Source organism: Anabrus simplex, chromosome 6 (genome assembly GCF_040414725.1).
Source record: "Anabrus simplex isolate iqAnaSimp1 chromosome 6, ASM4041472v1, whole genome shotgun sequence".
Lineage (NCBI taxonomy): Eukaryota > Metazoa > Arthropoda > Insecta > Orthoptera > Tettigoniidae > Anabrus > Anabrus simplex.
The window spans coordinates 173,714,918-173,728,191 of record NC_090270.1 but is presented as its reverse complement, the minus strand read 5'-3'; the positions used below and the strand labels follow the sequence as shown (position 1 = coordinate 173,728,191).

Here is a 13,274-nt window from a genome sequence, read left to right as displayed (position 1 = left end):
ATATAGGCACCGGGCGAGTTGGCCGTGCGCGTAGAGGGGCGCGGCTGTGAGCTTGCATCCGGGAGATAGTAGGTTCGAATCCCACTATCGGCAGCCCTGAAGATGGTTTTCCGTGGTTTCCCATTTTCACACCAGGCAAATGCTGGGGCTGTACCTTAATTAAGGCCACGGCCGCTTCCTTCCAACTCCTAGGCCTTTCCTATCCCATCGTCGCCATAAGACCTATCTGTGTCGGTGCGACGTAAAGCCCCTAGCAAAAAAAAAAAAAAAAAAAACCTGATATAGGCAGGCCTGGTGAATAAAACGAAGAATATTTACACCTTATTCTATCCATAACATTCCGTATAAATTCCTCCTAGCATAATTTTTTATTTCCCTCAGCATGGGCAAAATACAAATTCCATAATAAAAAGGGAAATTCATGCCATAGAAACATGTCACCTGAAAATGGAAATTTATCTACCCAACCAGTAGAAAAGTAATCTTTGATGTTAGGGGTAGGGTGAATATTATATATTGGAATCGTAGTTGATGGGCCAGGTTCAAAATTACTCATGTCTGTCCAGGCAGAGCCGGATACATGTGCACTATCATCTGTATGATCAGTCATGCCTCTCTCGCACTCGCCACTGCTGCCGTAAGAAATCTCGGGAGATTCACCTTAATTGTCACTAAATGACATTTGTGACACTTAACTGCCACTTTCATTAACTATTGCCTCTATCTCATTACTGGTGATTAGTTTTCTTGTAGCTATTTTGCCAGAAATGTGCAAAAAACATAGAAGATATAAACCACAATATTCTCCAATCACGCATGGTTAAAAAACTCAGCTGATAACTCACAAAGAAACGTGTCTAACATAGTCGTAACACCAGATTCCCACTCTAAAATGTTCAGAAGAACAGCTTATGCCTTGTGTTGACAATTCGTTTAACTATTTGAACTCAGAGAGTTGATAACATTTCTAAGTATTGTGCAGCCCATGTATGGGTTTCCGTCCACATTATTATGGACAGGTTACAACATAATAATAATATAAATAATAATCTTGAAAATAAGCTATGCACAGTTCTGAATTTTGTTATCACCGTAATCATTGTTCACTGAATAAATACCACATGAACAGCACAGTAAGAAGAAGAATCCTAATCACCACACCAATAAATACTTTCATGCATGAAACACTTAAGGGAAACCATGATGCAATTCTTGCCCTTTTTGTCCAGGATGTTTCTTTCTATTTGTGTTTCCCTGAATACAAGTTTCATGCATAATTATCTCAAAAATCTCATCATCAAAGAAAAGATAAAAATACTCTAGTGGTTCAGTATCTTCATTAAAATATGATTGTAATATAGGCCACTGCTGATTATTGTATACTGTATTGGAATCCTAGTTGATGGGCTAGATCAAAATGACTCAAGTCAGTCCAGGCAGCGCCGGTGCAGGTGCACTATCGTCTGTACGATCACTCGTGCCGCTCTTGCATTCACTACCACTGCCAGAAGAAATCTCCAGAAATTGACCTTCACTACAATAGAGTTAAACTAATGTATTATTAAGGTCCACCTTTTCAATTTAGCACATTTAAGGAGCAAGCATATATTGAATTCCTTGACCTACAACTGAAAGATTTCCGTCCCTAACAACTTTTTAATTCTGTACGGCACACTGGACTTTAATCGTAAATAAACGACGTGACTTTGGAGCAACTCAAGGATTCCTACTTTTAACATCTTTTTAATGAGCACTGGACTTTTTACGTGTATGAATATCTTGAAAAACGGCGTAACTTCGTCCCAGTTGTTCTTCGAATGTACAACAGCACATTTAAGGAGCAAGCATATATTGAATTCCTTGACCTACAACTGAAAGATTTCCATTCCTAACAACTTTTTAATGCTGTATGGTGCACTGGACTTTAATCGTAAATAAACGACGTGACTTCGGCTCAGTTGTTCTTTAGTTGGATAACAGCATCTTAAAGGAGCCAGCATATACTAATCTCCTTATCCAGCAACTCAAGGATTCCTGTCTTTAACATCTTTTTAATATGCACTGGACTTTTTATAAATCTCTGTCTTGGAGTTATTTTTTAACATAGTGCTGCACGTCTCTATAATTCTTTTCTCAATATCTCACATGGTATGTACATTTACGAGACGTTATGTGACTTTACATTGTTTGATTTCTTTATGTTTTAATTTTGCTTTAGGCTGATGATGACCTAATATTAGGTCGAAACTAGTCCCTGTACCTTAATTAAGGCCACGGCTGCTTCCTTCCAACTCCTAGACCTTTCCTATCCCATCGTCGCCATAAGACCTATCTGTGTCGGTGCGACGTAAAGCCCCTAGCAAAAAAAAAAATCATTTATGTAATTTAAACTCTGTATATTTTGTATTGAAAAGGTGGACCTTAATAATACATTAGTTTAACTCTATTGTAATCACAGTTCAAAACAGATCTATCATAATGAAACTTATTTAATTTAATTGACCTTCACTATCACTAAATGACAATTTTGACACTGACTTCGCTGCCACTTTCATTAATTAATTCATCACTTGTGATTAGTTTTCTTTTAACTACTTTGCCAAAAATGCAGGGGAAAAATGGAAAATATGAACCACAGTATTCTGCAATCACGCACAGTCAACAAACTCAGCTGATAACTCTCAAAAATGCGCGTAATATTGAGATTTGTTGGCGGGGCAAATAAATAAGACAGAACCTGGTAGCGTCTTATTTCTAAAATTTATTAACTAAGCGCTAAAACTCCACATTTACACACACGCGATTACCGAGCTCACAACTTACACAAGTACACAGGAGACACACTTATGTGGTTCGTGCCCTCTCTTAGTTTCTCACTTTTTATCTACAATGACACACACAAAGTCTTCGATCACTTACATTACACTCAGTCACACTTGTTAGCGCTGTCACAGTCCACAGTCTACACATCAGTCTCACAGCTTGGGACAGTAACCGCTGTCCACTCAGTCCGTCGAACTCCACTCACAGCCCCATGTTGGCATCCTGTGTTGTCATCCACACTGCACAGGACAGGCGAAGTCCTCTTCCAGCAGCTGGTCCAAGACACTCACACGCATGACAACAAGCACACAGAAACGAGTCCTCGACTCCAAAAGACAGATACTCCAACAGACTGACACTTCAGCCCACACCATCTGGATGCTTCCAGAGCCCAGAGTCTTCCCGCAGGTGAATACTCTCTGCGCGCCGTCCAAATTCTTCCATAACGCCATAGGCATCCAATGAACGAGCAGGACGAACCAGATAGCAGAGGCGGGGGCGCTGACCAATCCGCAAGTGCCTGTCCTCCGCCTGGTGACGGGAGTAGGGAAAGGGTGGGCCTTCCTTGGTGTAGAGCGTGCGGTTGGAGCTGACTAGCTTGCGCTACTTTCTTTGGTTGTACATTGGCATGGCGGACGCAGTGGCTCGCCATGCTACAGTATAATCGTAACGCCATCATTCAGCTTTAAGATGATTGTAAGTACAGTGTATTTCATCTGTTGACTATTTGTGTAATTATTCGAACTCAAAAAGCTGATAACATTTCTAAGTATTTGCAAGCCCATATATGGGTTTCCGCTCGTGAGGATACGGGCAGGTAAACCATATATGGGCTTTTGCCCAGGAAAGGTTAACAATCGGTAATTTGCTATTGACATTGGAAACTAACCAAAAAGGTCTAAACATGTGAAAAGAAACAGAATTATATTTCTATTACTTACACTTATTAATAATTAAAAGTGTTCCACATGAGGTGGAAATGATTTTTTAAATTATTTTTAATTTTTTAAATTTCTAATACTTGCGTGTATCAGCATAATAAAATAACTATAACATTCGTAGTCGAGGAAAGAGGTGCCTCATTACCAGAGCCCTTCTGTCAACAACATCTGTAAGAGACAACAATATCTGTGCCTGTTCACTGAGTGACAAATCTTTCTGCTCAGCCCCTCTACAACAACAAAGCCTCATCTATATATATATATATATGTGTGTGTGTGTGTATATATACTATAAATTTTATTCATTAGCTTTGGCAACATGTGTTCAGTAATTTTATGTCTAATTTTTTCGTGTTTCAGGTGTTCCATGGAGCTGATAATGACATTGAATGGCTACAGCGAGATCTCTCCTTGTACGTTGTGAACATGTTCGACACACATCAAGCCGCTAAAGTTCTGAATATGGCTCACTTATCTCTTGCATTCTTGTTGAAGCACTATTGTAATGTGTCTGTCAATAAGCACTTTCAGCTGGCTGATTGGAGAATAAGGTACACCCAATCTAATCAGTTTTTTGTACTAATGAAACAGGATATATGCAGTGTATTTCAGGTGTGGAAAACATGTAAAATACGTTAACACTGACATACTATACTTCTGCATGTTGCCTGTAGATATTTTCATTAGACATTGCTCATAGTGCTTTGAGTTTGCAGTGTGTAAATTGATATAGAATTAATGTGTCCCAAGTGTTTATGTACAAGTATCATAATGTTTGAACATTCAGTTTGTTTCAACTACCATATAATCTCGAATACCACCCGCCACCGAATAAAACCCGCACCCTAAATTTGAGACGTCAGAATACGGAAAAAGAAAAAATTCAAATAACTTACATACCTATTTAATTTTCTTCAAATATACCACAAATATAAATTCAAACAGCTTACAATTAATAAAATCATCACAAAAATTGTAAATAAAATTGGTCCAATATTCAGATCATTCACAATTCACCGTCGTCATCTGAAGTTTCACCATAGGAACTTTTGTCGCTGGCATCTTTCCACAAATAGTCGTCCTCACTACCGTCCACCGAATTTGAAATTCGACATTTCTTAAAGCTTTTGGACACTAGATCGTTGGGAATGTGCGACCATGCGGCCTTGATCCAGCTGCATATTAGTCTCACTTCAGGCCTCTTCACTCATCCGGTTGGTGATAACGCGTGATCATCATCGCACATCCATTCAGTGTAAAAGTGTTTCATTGCAATTTTGAAAGGCCGGTTCACGCACACATCCAGTGGCTGTAGAATAGAAGCGAGTCCTCTGGGAATTATCGCAAGATCGATTTTTCCTTTCCTCATCATATCTTTTACGGCGTCGGTTGTATGTCTTCGGTAACTGTCCATCACAAGCATGTTTCGTTTTTGTAACAAAGCTCCCGGACGACGACAAATGCACTTCACCCAGTCCTCAACTAACGCACTGTCCATCCAGCCGGACTCATGTGTTCTAACAATAACACCGGACGGCAAGTTTCCTTTCGGAAGTGTTTTCCTTTTCACAACTACATATGGAGGGAGTTTGGTTCCATCCACTAATACGCACAACATTACCGTGCATCGTTGCTTTTCGTTACCACCTGTTCTGATTTTAGAACCCTTCGTATCCACTATATTTTCCACCGGCATTTCAAAATAGACAGGTGTCTGGTCAGCATTCCCAATTTTTGACAGCAAATAAGAATTTTTCTTCCTCAAATGAATAATGTGATGCTGAAAGGGCGTTAATTTTTCTTCATACGCCCTACGGAGACGTTTTGAAATAGACGTACGTCTCTGAATGCACAATCCCTTTCTCCTATAAAACTTTTGATCAATCCACAGCTTGCAGTAAAACCCTGTGTTTTGAGTTCTTTTATGATCTCTAGTCCTTTCAATTGACACATTTCACTAGAAAGACCATATCCTAACTCACGTTTTTCTATCACAATATTTGTGGAGTCGTTCTTCAATTTCCGGAAACACTGCACTCCACCCGCAGAACGCTCTGCGATCACCGTTGCTTTTTAGAAGTGTTTCCTTCTTCTTCCACCAGTCACAAATACATGATTCATCAGTATCATACTTTCTGCAAACGGCACAATTTCCATATATTTCAGCTTCGCTTCTCACGTACAGTAAATGACCGCAGACACCGTTTTGAATCCATCGCTTACTATCGAGACAGCACTTTCACGGGACAGATACGGAACTCGAATGTGAGCGAGGTGGACTTCCGTAACCAACAGTCTCAATTCTCGCAAAGTACGATATCCTGTGGGATCAGCTATTCGCACACCCAGCATAACGATCAAGCATCCACAGCAGCGGCTTTCATATTTACTGCATATTTACCATATTCTTTGATTTACCATATTTCATTACCTTACATTTCACGTTTACATGCCACTGTAACCATATTGAGAAAAAATCAATCTTGTTTTCTAGAACGCAACTAAAATGCAATAAGACGTGAATGCCCATTTACAAGTGGTATATTGAGTAAGGTAACTGTATTCAAATCTATTTCAATACTCCGTGTAAACGTAGTAAATATTTACAAGAATGAATAGCTTGAATACGACCCGCACCGACACAGATAGGTCTTATGGCGACGACGGGATGGGAAATGCTTAGGAAGTGGAAGGATGCGGCCGTGGCCTTAATTAAGGTACAGCCCCGGCATTTGCCTGGTGTGAAAATGGGAAACCACGGAAAACCATCTTCAGGGCTGCCGACAGTGGGGCTCGAACCCACGATCTCCCGATTACTGGATACTGGTCGCACTCAAGCGACTGCAGCTATCGAGCTCGGTCACCCAAGATTTAGAACCAATATTTTGGGGGGGAAAGTGTGGGTGGTATTCGGGATTATACGGTAATTCATGAATGTATGGAAAACTCGAGCTGGTACAAGATAAAGATGATGACGGAACATGCAGTAGGAGATGACTAATATAAAACAGGGTTTTTCAAACACAATATAGTTTTCCTACTGATAGTGAGTTCTTTTCAGTGTAATACTGACCTGTTCCTTTACCCTTGTTAAATTTACACCAGCTGTTAGCACCCTTGGGACACAGGCAATGTTGGGGTTTTTCACCAGTGCTAAGCTTATGAAACTATGTTGCCCATATTTCTTTCTTACATCATTAAGCCGAGCCATCCTCCCAATAGCCTGGCTATAATACTGCTGTGAAAGATCAATATTGGCATCGGTTAGGTATCCTTTTTCCCAAGTGATTGACATCTGACAGTTTAGTATTCTTGTCGTCTTTTTTCAAATTTCTTAGCCTTGAACCCATTTTCTTCTGTACAGTGTGCAGTAAATTCTTTCAAATCTCCATCTCTGAGGTAATTAATGTATCTCAAGCCACATTCTGATTCAGGGCATTTGAAAATTGACAATAAAGTTTGTACTTGCATACCCCCACTATACCCAGAATAATTTTTTGAACACCCGTGATTATTATAATTATGCCCTCTGGCACCAAGAGCAGCAGTAGTTCAGGCATTTCTCCCAGTTTAATTCCCCAAGTAGAGCAGTGGCAGAAAACACACCTCTCTTGCCATGAACCATCTACTGCAATAGCGGCACTATTATTACCACCATTTGATTCTATTGCCTCCTTTCCAGTTCTTTTCATTCAGCTGTCACTTACAGGGAAGAGAACGCACTAGTACAGATAGACCACAAACCTGCTACTCTGGCGTAGCAGGGGGAGAGGTGATACTCCCACGTGGCGCGTCCCAGGTGGCGTATAGGGGGGTCCTGACCGGCTTGCCGACGGACTTGAGGGAAATAAAATACCCCCTGCGGGTGGGGGATGCACATGTAGAATACACCCGCGGTATCCCCTGTCTGTCGTAAGAGGCGACAAAAAGGGGCGACCTAGGCGCGGACATGGATTGCGGTTTGGTATAATGTGTTGGACCCACTGTGGATGGGAGAGGCTGAATATATCCACAGGTAATCCCTGCCTGTCGTAGAAGGCGAACAAAAGGGTCATGTGGCCATGGTCCCCTCTTTATTTTTTATTGTTTTTCCGAGGGTCAGTTGTAGACCATTCAAAATTTTTGATGTGTGTGCTGCTCGGCAATGGAGCTCCTACGTGTGCGACTACGCTTGAAAGCCTGTGTCAGTAACCACCCAGGAAGCAGCAGGTGGGAGTGTCATGTACCTGGGCAATAGTATCTGCCCGACAACACAGGTCCCCGCACAGCCGCATGCCAGAAGGACATATTCTTATTATATATTTTTCCCTATATTTAGTGCTCTGTACACGCTATGGGGTACATGCTACTGCAGTGACTGGAGGAAGGGAGTCCTTGTTCTCATTGCCTCAGTCCTCCCGTATTAATAGGTCTTTTCTGCTCTGATGGGGGTCAGCCTACATGCTGTCAGGGGATGCGGGGAGCATGGGGCCGACCAGTCCAGCACGACGCGAGAGGCCGTTACGGGAGAGAGACAGAGGCCACTACTACAATGTTGCCAGGTGCGCCCGCGCGTGTTAAAGTTGTGTTGAAATCCACATAACAATGAAGTACAGAGTTATAGTTTGAGTATGGCCCATGGATGAGTTTTATTTATTTATTTATTTTTTTATTTTATTTATTTCTATTGTTTTCTTATATCTTCGATGTAGTATGATACGAGTTAATTAATAATGCAACAAGTGCATTGACAACAGACCAAAAAAAAATTTGTTCAATAGTACAGAGTTACACAACACATTTTCTTACTTTCTTATTTTCTTACTTTATCTTACCTTATTCCAGCTGAAGAATCCGTGTTACAGCACCCCGACACTCGCCATCGTCACCAGAGCTGTCACCGAAAATATCCTCGTCACTCGACTCCTCACTGTGGCTGTCGTCTCGCAGATTTATGATGATGTCCGTCCATGACTGTGTCCAATACCACGTCCCTTTTGTAATCGTCCTCTTGAAATTTTTCAGCATGTGACACACAAGCCTTCCACTCCTCTTCGGTTATTTATCCAGCTCCTCTTCCATTAAAGATTGGACGTCAGTTAGTTTGAAGGTTTTGTTCCTTTTCCCTACAGCAGTTTTAACGTTTCTCCAAACCAGCTCTATGGGGTTATATTGACAGTGATAGGGTGGCAGGCGAACAACGGTATGACCCTTTCTGTCAGCAAGTGTATCAATTTCGTACATTTTTGCCTTTGGCTTGAATTGTTTCACAGGAGACAACAGTTTGAGTCTGGTGTGATTGCTGTCATGAGGAATATTCCTAGCAGATAACCATGATATAATATCAGCTTTTTGTGTGTTCATGGTAGGAATTCGTTCTAGCTGTACTGAATGGTAGCTGGCATTGTCCATTACAATCGCTGCGTCTTTGATGTTCCTTTCGTCAAGAGCGTCTAAAAACTTCCAAAACCACTTTAAAAACCATAGCGTTCATATCAGTGTGGTAGTCATCACTGATCGATTTCACCTTTGGCCTGAAAACCAATTTACATTCCTGTAGAAAACCAGTGTGACTGGAACCTACGTGACAAACAATAAGTCGTCCACCTTTCCCCACAGGAGCTTTTAAACCTCCTGTACCCTCTTTATCTTGCCAGATTTTCGTTGGAGCGTAATTCTGATGAATGTAAGTCTCATCTAAATAAAATATATGGGGCGATGGTTCCTTATTCCTGAGGAGATGCATTTTTCTCAAAAGCGTTACTCTGGCTGTTACTATGTCAGCTCTCTCCATTAAAATCTTCTCCTGTCGTTGCTTTTTTAATATTTGAACCCCATAGACTTTAGTATCCTCCACATTGAAGTAACTTTCCGTTTAAATTGTATATCTCTTGTATATCTCTTTCTAAATCACCACGTAATTTGTTCAGTGTCAGGTATTCACCGTTTACGTAATAACTGAGGAGAGTTCTTCTAATTACATCTTTATGGAATCCGTTGATTGCCTTTGTTATACAGTTCCTTTTGATTCGTTCGCACGGTGCTTGAAATGAGATGGAACCAGATGACTGGGTACTGTCTTTACCTTCCTTTACTATACGCTGAACAGTTCGCGTACTAACTTGACAAGCTTCCGACAATCTCTGCTGCACTTTATACACACTCACTAAAGGCCCATTATTTTCTGCTTCCTTTTGAAAATATTCATGAACATTGCTGATCATTTTTCTACCCTGGCTCCTTATCTCCTTTGTCTTCGCCATTGTAAAATATATAGTGCAGTTATTATATACAAAAACAACACAGAGCAACGCAAACAGAAACAATAGAATAGAAACAAACTAACGTCACATCACATGCCACGAAAATGTTAATTGAAGAATGCAGTAAAGGACGAGGCAAGAATTACTCATAAAACAAGAATAATCCTAAAACAAACCCGTCAAACAAGCTCTTTGTAATACGCAACGCACACTGTGAGACTATCTTGATTCACTAGTTTCATTTCCGTATTGATAGTTCACATATGTATAGACAAGAAAAGGTTCCACCTTATCAATACAATTTTATTATTGTAAGAATTAGCTTACAGGACGGTTTTGACTTTTTAAATAGTCATCATCAGCTGTACATGAATACCTTTACATTTGTGTTGAGCATTAGTTGTATGTCCTTTTCTAAAGGGAGATGCCATGGGGAAGCATCGTGCCTAAGTGTCCAAATTGGGCATGTTGAATGTAAAATGGTTATGTATTATTCAGGTACTTCTGTTTAGAACTGTCTCTTTCAGGACTAGAATTTGTTTATAAAAACTTAACTTAAGCCTAAATCTAATTTACAAATACATTAAACACATTAAAATACACAGTTCAAATTTAATAGTACCTCCGGGCAACTTAATCGCACTCTACAGTGTGATGGTAGTAGTACCAGACCTGTAGCTTAGATCCTTTCCAACAGAACAAAGATAGCCTAGGCCACCATAGCTCAACTGGTAGAGCACCCGACGCAAAATTGGGAGGTTGTCGGTTCGGATCCCACTGGTGTCTGGTCGGCTATTTTTGTTCTGTACTTAACATCTCTCCAACACGTATTAAATGTAGGTAACACGACCTAATAGGTTGAAAGTCGGTTGCGATTACAATACAGTCGTGAAAATTCAATATTCAATGATGTAACTAGCTTTAATTATTCTAATCTGGTGCGTAGTGCCATTTTCTTGAAAGTTAAGCCACCATCCCTTTTTTACAGTGGTCTCGTATAATATTGAGCCACTGGTTTATCACGCTGGTCGTTTCTATTGTTGACTGCAATTACTGTTATAAGAATGTTGGATTCTTGTTTGTTGGTTAACTTCTTGACTGACTACAGGGTGAGTTGGCTGTGCGGTTAGGGGCGCGCAGCTGTGAGCTTGCATCCGGGAGATAGTGGGTTCGAACCCCACTGTCGGCAGCCCTGAAGATGTTTTTCTGTGGTTTCCCATTTTCACACCAGGTAAATGCTGGGGCTGTACCTTAATTAAGGCCATGGCCACTTCCTTCACACTCCTAACCCTTTCCTATCCCATCGTCGCCATAAGACCTATCTGTGTCGGTGCAATGTAATGCGAATAATATTAATGATGATAATTTCTGGACTCTTCCAGAACCAGTATAATGTATGTTATTGAATTGTTTGCTGCTGTTCTAACCTGGCTCTGAATCTGTCCTGTTTCCCTATCCCTCTAGCCCCCTCTCGTGTTTTGGAAAGCATCTCTTGGTTCATTGAGCATTGCTTCCCCGCGCTTAGCCTCCGTTCTTCCTTGTCTGACTGTATTTTTTCAGGTGGATCCACTGGTTGTCTGCGTATATCCAAAGACAAAGATGTCCTACATTTGAAAACAGCAAAATTAACGTTAACTATCTGATATCACTCCTACATAAATGTTGTGGCCCAGGCCAGCACGTCACATGGTAGAAGGGTGTGGTTGAATAACATCACAATGCCAAAGGGATAAAGGGGTGCCCATAACATGGCCACTTATGCAGGAAAAGGCTCTAAAAATATATGCAAAATTTTGGGGAAAATACAATGTTTAATGGAGACAACTTCACAGCAACTGTTGGAGACTTGGCTGAACTTTAAAATGCTACCTACTAAAACATTAGCTTTTTAGACAAGAAGCTGCTGCTCCCAGTTACAAAAGAAGCAAAGAAAGTGTAACTGTACTAGCATCTAGTAACACAAGTGGAGTACACAAATTTCCATTCACTTTAATTGAAAAATCAAAACATCCAAAAGCTTTCAAAAAAGTAAAGAAAGATTCCCTCATAGTGTGGTACACAAATCAGGTCATTGCTTGGATGAACTTGATATATTTAGTGCATGGTTTAAAACTCAGTTAGTACCATCAGTAGAGACATTTTTAATGTCTAAAAATCTACCCTGGAAAGCTGGGTTTGTCATTAGGTTCGTTTGCCCTATTGAGTGTTCCTCTCTCTCTGTATATGACTTGACCGAGCAACACATAAAATAAAATACAAAGGTTTAATCCACCTACTCAATACATTTACATTAATTGCGATGTTTATAAGAACATTACAATATATTACGAGATACCGGGCGAGTTGGCCGTGCGCGTAGAGGCGCGCGGCTGTGAGCTTGCATCCGGGAGATCGTGGGTTCGAGCCCCACTGTTGGCAGCCCTGAAGATGGTTTTCCGTGGTTTCCCATTTTCACACCAGGCAAATGCTGGGGCTGTACCTTAATTAAGGCCACGGCCGCTTCCTTCCAACTCCTAGGCCTTTACATGGTCGCCATAAGACCTATCTGTGTTGGTGCGACGTTAAGCAAATAGCAAAAAAAAAAAAAAAAAAAAATACGAGATACTAGTTTCGACCCTGTGTGGGTCATCATCAGCCTAGCCAAGATGCATATGGATATGCCAAAGTCCTAAAGCAGAATTACACGGTGGAATGAAATATAAAGGTATAAAAGATTGAACTGAATATGTGATGGAATGATGTACATATAAAATGGTGAAGCAATGAACTGTTATAGATGTAATATTGTTATGCTTATCAGTGACAAATTAAATTTTGGATTTGTGTCACATACAATTAAACTATAAGAATATTTATCATACAATTTTTGCAAAATGAATAATATAAGCTCTTTTGGCGAACACACTAAAATTGCACATTTAAATGTAATATGCTGGTTTTAAAGCAAAATCCAAATGCTTCTATTGGGTTTCTAGAGTTCGGAATGTGTCTTCAGGTGGAGATATAAGTATAAGTTTATAACCTTGAATGATTGACCGAGCAAGTTGGGTGTGCAGTTAGGGTCGCATATCTGTGAGCTTGCGTTCAGGAGATGATGGGTTTTAATCCCGCTGTCAGCAGTCCTGAAGATGGGTTTCCGTGGTTTCTCACACTATGCCACGGCCTCTACGTTCCCAATCCTATTACTTTTACGTCCTTCCTCGTGTTCTTTTTTTTTTTCTCTACTTGTTTTACGTCGCACCGACACAGATAGGTCTTATGGCGACGA

General features: G+C 40.5%; 1 protein-coding gene across 1 annotated transcript in view; it reads left to right on the top strand.

Moving 5' to 3' along the window:
• The window catches only part of Rrp6 (exosome component Rrp6), a 189,046-nt gene that overhangs the window by 36,724 nt on the left and 139,048 nt on the right, over nucleotides 1–13,274 (top strand). The window contains exon 8 of the mRNA XM_067149157.2: nucleotides 4,125–4,315. Coding sequence (XP_067005258.2) covers nucleotides 4,125–4,315 — 191 coding nt within the window. The remainder of the gene's footprint in view (nucleotides 1–4,124; nucleotides 4,316–13,274) is intronic.